The sequence below is a fragment of the Pangasianodon hypophthalmus genome, chromosome 18 (assembly GCF_027358585.1).
Source record: "Pangasianodon hypophthalmus isolate fPanHyp1 chromosome 18, fPanHyp1.pri, whole genome shotgun sequence".
Classification (NCBI taxonomy): Eukaryota; Metazoa; Chordata; class Actinopteri; order Siluriformes; family Pangasiidae; genus Pangasianodon; species Pangasianodon hypophthalmus.
Genome location: NC_069727.1, coordinates 11180871 through 11190589, shown reverse-complemented (window position 1 = coordinate 11190589; position 9719 = coordinate 11180871). Strand labels below are relative to the sequence as shown.

Genomic DNA, 9719 nt, shown 5'->3' with positions numbered 1-9719 from the left:
CTTAAGGATGTTTTGCAAACTCTTTTCTAAACTGATTTAGGTCAGTTTAGCATTCAGAATTTCATTTCAAAAAGGAATATTCAATGTGTGAATTTGTGGGGCACTTGTAATAACACTTATTTCTCCCTTTCTGTGTGCTAAAAAGTTTCACCATGTCAAGGTAAGTGTTCCTGTTTTTCCTTTCAATTCATTTTGCTTGCCTGATTTACATTAAATAAGTATTGTTTCTTCATCAGGGAAAATATCACCATATTTCTTGATACAGGAAAAAGATTTGTTGGTAGACTGAACAGGGCATGACAGCTTAGATATTTGAGTTATTACTATGAGTTATTAGGACAGGCTTTGCTGAAAGTACCATTGCTAAAATGTTCTTCATTACAATACACTGACTTTTCTCACTGACACTGTTTTTTTTAATCTTTATGCACTTCATCATTTCATTATGACAGCTTGGTGAGCACATTTTACAACATATAAAATGATTGCATGAAGTTTGTGTTTTGTTTGTTAATGTGCAGTAGGTTTTACTGATGTTAAACATATACCTACAGTCCAGTATTGTAAATGTGGATACTAAATTTAAACTGACTGTTCTTGTGTAATTTGTCTTTGTCATGGATGCCCTGTTCCAGGCACGTCCAAGAGGAAACCCAAAAGCTTTTGACAAGGTATTTATAGAAAACATCTGACCAATGCTTAAGATTATGGATGGGTGGATTGCTGTGAAGCATGGATACTTTTGATACTGTCAATTCCTTTCGAATATAAGAAATACTGATACTGCGTATTTTTATCAAACAGAACGTGTCCCTTCCGCCATTTTCCTCCATTTGCTGGTCCGTTTCATACACACACTCACACAGACACTAAGGCAGGCATGCAAAAATGAACAAGTGTGAATGTGTATTGCAAGGTATATAGAAAGGAAAGGAAAACAAGCAGTGTATTCCCACAAATAATAAGGAAGGAGGCAAAATGTACATGCAAGAAGTTTATAAGATAATGCAGTGGCAATACCATAAACCTCAACTTTTAAACGAATGTTTTTTTTTTTTTTTTTTTTAAATTATTATTCACGATTTAAAATGTAATTTGAAGTAGCCCACAATTGATTTTCAAAACCCTTATATAGTACTGTGCAAAAGTCTTAGGCACATGCGAAGAAATGCTGTAGAGCAAAGATGCCTTCAAAAAAAATTCAACTAAATGTTTCTACACTATAAAAATACTATGAAGAGCAGTAAACAGTAATAAATGAAACAAAGTCAATATTTGGTGTGACGATCCTTCACTTAAAAAAAAAAAAGTAGTCTCAGGTACAGTGTGTGCAGTTTTATAAGGAAATGAGCTGTAAGTGTTACTGAGCGTATATATATATATACGTGCACACACACACACACACGCACACACACACACACACACACACACACACACACACACACACTATACTAATACCGGGTAGGGCTTCCATCCCTCTCAAAACAGCCTCAATTCTTCATGGCATGGATTCCACAAGATGTTGGAAACATTGCTTTGAGATTCTGGTCCATGTTGACATGATTGCATTGCGCAATTCCTGCAGATTTTGCAGGTGCACTTTCATGCTGCAAATCTCGTATTCTACCACATCCCAAAGGTGTTCTATTGGATTCAGATCTGGTGACTGGGAAGGAAACTGAATAACATTGAACTCATTGTCATGTTCACGAAACCATTTTCAGATGACTTTTGCTTTGTGAGGTGGTGCATTATTATGCAGGAAACAGCCATTAGGAGATGGGTAAATTGTGGCCATAAAGGGATGCATATGGACAACAACAATACTCAAACAGGCTGTAGTGTTCAAGAGACGACTGAGAAAGTGTGCCAAAAAACATTCCCCACACCATTACACCACCTCCACCAGTCTGGACTGTTTACACAAGGCAGGTTGGGTTCATGGATTTATGCTGTTGGTGCCAAATTCTGACCCTATCATCTCTGTGCCTTAGCAGAAATCGAGATTCATCAGACCAGGCTACATTTTTCCAGTCTTCAACTGTCTAGTTTTGGTGAGCCTGTGCCCACTGTAGCCTCAGCTGGAACCCGACATATTCTGCTGTCGTAACTCATCCGCCTCCAGTTTCGACATGTTGTGCATTCTGAGATGCTTTTCTGCTCACCACAAATGTACAGAGTGGTTATCTAAGTTACTGTAGCCTTTCTGTCAGCTTGAACCAGTCTGGCCATTCTCCATTGACCTCTCTCATCAACAAGGCATTTTAGTCAGCAGAACTGCCACTCACTGGATGTTTTCCCTTTATTGCACTATTCTGAGTAAATTTTAGAGACTGACTTCCAGGAGATCAGCAGTTATAGAAATACTCAAACCAGCCAAACCGTCTGGCATCAACAATCATACCATGGTCAAAATTTTTTCCCATTCAGATGTTCGATGTGAACATTACCCTGCTGGCCTGTATCTGCATGATTTTATTTGCTGCCATCTCTTCCCCAGCGACACACATGCACCTGGCCATCCACATGATGTAAAAGAAAACGTGATTCATCAGACCAGACCACCTTCTTCCATCGCTCCATGGTCCAGTTCTGATGCTAACGTGCCCATTGTAGGCACTTTTGGCAGTGGCCTGGGGTCAGCATGGGCACTCGTCAGTTCACTGGTCATCCTTTCTTGGACCACTTTTGGTAGTTACTAACCACTGCATATACCGGGAACAGCCCACAAGACCTGTCGTTTTGGAGATGCTCTGACCCAGTCACCTAGCCATCACAATTTGGCCCTTGTCAACCTTACATCAACTTTGAGAACTGACTGTTCACTTGCTGCCTAATATATCCCACCCCTTGACAGGTGCCACTGTAATGAGATAGTCAATATTATTCACTTCAACTGTCAGTGGATTCAATGTTAAATAAATAAATAAATCCTAAATTAATCATTATTTCATTAAACACTATTAATTGAACTTACACTGATAGTATCTCAATATATATTCTTGATGTTACTTATTTAACATATAATTTTTGATATCTATTGACTGAATTCAGAGTTTAGTTTGAATACTGAATTTTGTGTACATCAGTATTCAGACCTCAGACATAACAACAGACTTAAGCGCAACTCAAAATTTACACGAGATTTGTGCACATGGGGTGGAGTTCGCAGAAAACAGAGGTGTATGTCAGTTATGCATGATTCTGTCGTTGGATGTAAGTCCATTTTTCTTGCATGATGTCTGATAGTTTGATGTAACCACAATACGTCATATGAAATTTATGTTTTACACTAAAAAAAAAAACCACTAAATGTAAAACTGTTAATTATTTGATAGGATATCTATAAAATCCACGAAAAGGTTTTTTTTTTTTTTTTGCGCAGAGGACATTGGAGGAGACAGCATCTTATTTGGAGACATTGCTTAGCTCGATAAAATTATGAAGTACAATTACTTAATGTGAGCTGTAAGCATAGCATATGAGTGCTTAATCAGCTAATCAACTGCATGTACTGTTTTTTCGTACAGGAGAGCACACTGATAAAAACGTTGGCATTATTTTATTAATTTGACAATTCAAAATAGCAAAACAGCAAGCACACATTACGATTTCATAATCTCAACTTAGTATCTAGTGGTTTCATTAATTGTTGGAGCATGATATTTTGAATATCGAATATATGCAAAATAAAGGATGTGTTGGATCAAGTGCTATTTTATATGCTGCAGAATAATGCGGATGGAAGCCATATTGTTAAACCAACATCACACAAGCAAGTGTGCTGTTATACTGAATACCAGCATGGCTGTGATTCGGCCATAGGCACGAGGCTGCACTGCCGAATAACCTTTAACTCTTAACCTTTGCTAAATAATATAATTGAGTTTGAACTTATTTAATGTGCTTTTATATCTTCACAGCCAAAATGCAAGATTTCTGCATCTCGGAAACTCTCTCTCAAGGTTTGTGTCAATGATTCAGGACATTTAGATACAAACCGTCATGTTTTTGTTACTTACATGCATGAAAAAAGATGAGTCAGAAAGTCCATTAACAGTAAAGTTGCAGCTTTGGTGCTTAAATTCTTTAAATTTTGATGGAGGAAACACATGCAGCCAAGTCTCTGAACAGGAGAACACTCACAGTTATTAAGAGCTCAGAACTGATGTATATTTCCATGCACATAGTTTGCATAGTGGGTTACATAATTTCAAATCCAATTGTGTTGGAGGAAATTTTTATGCATAGCTAGGATCATACCAAGAAGAACTATTCTTTAAAGAAACCAAGGTAAAATTTACTGCTTATACCATTAAATTTATACTTACATTAAAACCATTAAAACCAATACCATGTTATGGTAGCAGTTTTTGCTAACTTTAGTAAAACTTAGCTACCAAATGTGTCCACTTTCATGCAATTGTAAGAAATAATGGAAGAGAAGATCATCAGCACTCTTGTTTCACAAAAGGAATTACATAACTGATTCCAGAGGTTACCAGTACCTACATCAATTGTAAATCACAAACATATGCAACTGTTTGGTTGTATCAAAGGTTTACACCCAAAATGGTGTGTTTGTTAGTTCAACAATGACAGATATTTTTTTGAGCTATTAATGTAGCTTAAGCCTGGCTAATATACAAAGACACAGCTAATTTTAGTAGGCCTACATGCACAGCACATCAAATTTTTGTCATTAGACATTTAACATCTCTTACATTAGCTAAACAGCGATACACTATATGGCCTAAAGTATGTGGACACTCCCCTAATGAATGATTTCAGGTGTTTCAGACACATATACTGCTAACAGATGCATAAAATGATCAGGTGTTCACATACTTTTGGCTATATATTGTATTATACAGAATGTACATAGCAAAAATAATTACTTGAGAAGCAGAAGCATAAGTTCCTGCATCTGTTTTCAAGTCCTCTGAATTATTATATTCAAATTATATGAATCATATTAATCACTCTTACGTATCTTTAGGACTTCTCATCATGCTAGGGGGTTGCTTCCTAGTAATTTGTAAACTGCCTTTGTATGCACTGTGGGTGCATGCACAAAGTAATTGACAGACAGGGAGAAGTGCTTGGTTAATACAGCAAGACCATGTTAAAATTTTTGTTGCTCACAACATAGCCCAGGGTAGTCACAGAAACATTTTCCCCAGAGCATATATTTAACTGGATGGTTATCTACAGTAACCATCCATATCAACCATATCTAAAGTGTTGTTTTTTCTTTTTCTTTAAATAAAAGGGTTACAGTTGCTATGCCAAAATTTTAACAAATTCTTTCTCTATCTCTTATTATGAACTTATACAATACAATTAAAGGGCATCAGGATTCTATATGAATGAAAAAAGTCCCAAATCTGACGTTTGTCCATTTAGATGCTGCTCCTCAACAGAGCCATGGAAGAGTTGGAGAAGGAGAAACAAGACAGGGATGAAGAGAAATCACGCTACCTGGAAGAAAAAATGGCTCCTCTTCAACTCTCAGGGCTCTCACTGGAAGATTTACAAGTACACTTAGAGACATAGAAATTCTATTTAAAAAAGGGAAAGAAAAAAAAATGAAACAAACAGTAGTTCTACTTCTTTTCATACTTCCTTAGGAACTAGTGGAGTATTCCTGTTTGCTCATTTCCTTACCAAGTACCAATAGCATAATTCTCATCTCTTGACCATGACCCCATGTGGTTAGCCTATAAAAGGTCCTAACTATGTCGATCTTGACTTCCCTATAATTTCTGGCACTGCCTTCTGAAGGAAGGGCATGTTCAGTGGGTTAAAAGGGTTCCTTAAAGTTCAACAATATTATTAGAATAGGTCAAAATTACCCTGCATTTGCTTTGCAGAGCAGAGGGGCTGAACAGTTTGCCAGAACTTTCGTGCAAGCTTTGATGCAATCTGAAAGGTTTATTTTTCATGACCTTTCCAAACTCCTCCTATGCTTGAGCTTTTTACTTCTGCAACTGCTTTTGCCACAGCTCTTCTGGCTTGCTTATACCTTTCTCCTGAAATTTCAGGAGAAATTTGTCTAATCAATGAAGATTCTGCCAGATGGTCCCAAGCAACCTAGAATGCTCTCCTGGGTTTATCATCTAAATCTGGCCAGCACCTATGCACAATTTCATCTCACCACCAAAGAATCTAAGTGTGAATGTCAAGTGTGAATGTCACCTCTTTTAGTTAAACACCAACTAATACCTGCCTCTCTCTCAGTGGTTAAATTCCAAAAGTGCAGAACCACCAGAAAGATGAAGAAGAATTTAAAAGGTATAATTACTTCTGTAATAATAATAATTTATTATTATAATTATTAAAAGAGGTAGACAATAGATTTTTTAAATTATTAAAGTAAATAACCCAATCAGAAGAAGTCAATAGCCATACAAAAACATGGTACTGGCCCCAAGTTCCTTGTCAACAAATACCAAACATTACATCAAACAAACATTGGGAAAGCAGGAGGATTAGGCTGGTCAACCTGTAAAAAGTTAATGTTAGAAAAAAATCAGGAAGAAACAAGGAGTACTTAGCTTGTGATGTCTCAGTGGCAGTGGAATTGCTCCTTTCTTTGGGCTCGGGGGAAAGTCACTTTACAAGCAACAAGTTATTTTGACATGCTGTGCATTTGGGCCTGTCCTTACCTACAGGGTAAATCAGATACACAGGCCAATCGTGTCAAACTTGTGACACCACCATGAAAGGAGCAGGTTGCCAGTGTGGTGACAACTTGCCCTCAGCCCTACAGCAGAAGTGCCGGGGCAGGACTTGCTCACATAGAAGAGGTTAGGTGCATGGGACCACTTATCTTGTTGGCATTGGTCGTGGCTTGTTGTCTACTGGAGTGCTGCTTCATTGCCTCATATGCCTGCCCTAGCAGGTGGTGGTGTTGCTGCACTCAAAAGGTGAGGGTGTAGGGCTTGGTACTGGGCCCCATTGTGGATTTAGTTGACTGGCAATCTAGCATGAAGACCAAACACCACATACTGTGAGGTCAGGCCTGTCAATGTGTGGTGTTGTTGCATGCCTGAAGGAAAGCAGGCAATTTGGCTGGCCACTGGGACAGCAACTCAATGGTGAAGGCCCCTAAGAGGCTCAGAAGGGTCTGACTGAATCTTTAATAGGTTCTGTTTCCCTGGGGTGGTATGCAGTTGTACCCTTCCTCTGGCAGCTATATGTCCAGCAGAACTGATCAAACTGCAGATTCAATGGCCCCACCATGATCAGACAGAATGCACAGAAAGGTCAGTCATGACCTAAGGGTAAATATCATGCGGGCCTCCTAAGGAAAAAAGTCTATCCCTACAATATGAAAGGGGTAAGCTGTCATAATAGTTACCATAGGAGCCCTTACTTCTGGTTCAGTTTTACTGACCACACTCTGGGGAGACACTGTAACCCACACCTGTACATCTTTGCCCATTCCACACCAGAAGTATCATAGCTGATCACTGATAATCCTGGAACTTATTTTTCCTGTCATGGCCCACTCAGGTGCAAGCAGCTCTTGCTTGAAAGAGCTGTGATTCTGGTCGTTCCGCTCCACTCCATTCTGCTCTGCTGGATGGAGACTGTGACTGGCACACACTTGATGCATTCCTGCCTTTCCTGGACTGCACCCAGGCCAGCTAGGCTTGCAGGTTAAGATCAGCATATGCCAGAATTGAAAGCTAAGTAATTTTCATCCTCAGTAAAGTATTAGAATGTTAATCCATTCTTATCCACAAGAAAGAAGAGTAACATCACCTTAAGTGATTCTTATACTCAGTAGAGTACAATATAATCTCCTTGAGTGGTTCTTATCTTCAAAGGAATACAACAATGCCCTGGTGATTCAGAATGAAAGCAAAATGGAAGAGTATATGTGTAAATGTGGTTCTATAACTAAGTCTAAAGCTGAGTTGATCAGGTTGATGAGAATGACCAGAGGATGAGTGTGACATAGTGGGGACTTTTTATAAGCTACGCACATAGGGTCACACTCACGAGGTGACAACTTTGCTATTGGTACATTGTAAGGAACTGAGCCACCAGGAATACTCCATTACTTTTGAATCACCTTGGTGGTCCTCGACTCATTCTTAGAACCACAGTTACATTTGCAACCTTCTGTTTTGACCCCTCAGATAACCTCTCTGTCAACCTCTCATAAAAAATAGCATGGGCTTTTGCAACTGGACAGGGTTTCTAATATAGGATGCTCGTAGAAAGTGGAAAATGCTATGGTGGTGCTCTCTATAATTTGTTGGACTCAAAATAACTTGCATGCTTGCTCACGTCTTTCAGAATCTGTGCCGACAACTCTATGAAAAGATTGAAATTGTGGATGAAGAGCGATACGACTGTGAGGCTAAAGTGATGAAGCATAATAGTGATGTGAGTATTGTGGGACTGCCCTCCACCCCGAATAGACACTGTATGCTATCACTACAAAGGAATGTTCTCAGGGAATGTGGTATAATAGCATGTTTTATCTTCAAATCTCCCTATCATGCAAGATTCATGAACTGAAGCTGAAAGTTCAAGATCTGGGAGGTAAGTTTAAGAAGCCAGCCCTGAGGAAGGTACGTGTTTCTGCTGATGAGATGATGCGAGCTCTGCTGGGCTCCAAGCACAAGGGCTCCATGGACCTGCGAGCCAACCTCAAGTCTGTCAAGAAAGAGGATATCAAACAAGAGAAGGTATGAGAGGCTCTAGAAATAAAATTTATAAACATTGTACAAAATAGAATGCTCCTTTTGTTAGCAACAGTATTTCATAAGCCTATATTTGCCATTTAATGCAGCACTATGGCCCTGTGGATAGCGCTGTTGCTCTGAGATAATTTGTGAAAATTCTTTTTTATTGAAACAGCACAAAATGTTTTTCTTCACCAGGTCCTGACTTCAGAGGTAGGCGACTGGCGTAAGAATGTGGAGGCCATGTCTGGTATGGAAGGAAGGAAGAAGATGTTTGATGCTGCTGGAGGAGCCCAGTAAACTGCATCCAGATGTAACCCTCTGGAGTCCTGTGGACAGAAGATTCATAAAATGGAACAAAAGAAAAAAATAACAAAAAAGAATGTTAGAGTCTCTAGTTTTTATTGTGCTTGGCCTAATTAACAAATTAAGGAATATTATTGGCTTGAAGGTGACTTCACTTAACACCTTTAATTGCATATTTATTGAAAAATAAATGAAATGAAATGTCCTATTCTGAGTAACATTAGGACCATGTAATCAATCTTATATTCTGGATGTAAGGTTATATCTTTGTTACTTTATCTGTTAAAATAATTCAAAGATAATTGATAATTTCCAGGGATTTAAAGACTATGGTCCTAAGCGTATTATTACTGAAATACATCATTGTATAGATATAGCAATGGTAAAGACAGGTTGTCCATGAAAGATATGTATAAGTGCTGTGTGAAAGTCTTAATTAAAGATATGAAGCTTCTATAGCATTAAACTTTTATCTAGCAGACCAAGTGTTATCTTTTTAAACTGTAATTGAAACCTTTATCTGTTGCTTTTGACATTCAGAGACAAAATAACTCTATTCTATCTTCTATCTAATTCATTTATGCATGCATACACTGTGACAGTGATGCATTTAGTATTTAGTTATGTTTATTTTGTCAGGGACTGTGTCCAATAACTCAGAACCAATATTCCAGAACATCACTGAAGAACTGCAAAATGCCATGCATTCAG

General features: G+C 38.3%; 1 protein-coding gene across 1 annotated transcript; it reads left to right on the top strand.

Annotated features, from left to right (window-relative positions):
• Positions 1 to 602: 602 nt before the first annotated feature.
• Positions 603 to 9480, top strand: tnni1d (troponin I, skeletal, slow d). The gene is made up of 6 exons (XM_026922632.3): positions 603 to 671; positions 3924 to 3965; positions 5407 to 5538; positions 8311 to 8400; positions 8523 to 8705; positions 8901 to 9480. The coding sequence occupies exons 1-6, from the start codon at positions 618 to 620 to the stop codon at positions 9000 to 9002; spliced, it is 603 nt and encodes a 200-aa protein (XP_026778433.2). The 5' UTR covers positions 603 to 617; the 3' UTR covers positions 9003 to 9480.
• The last annotated feature ends 239 nt before the right edge of the window (positions 9481 to 9719 follow it).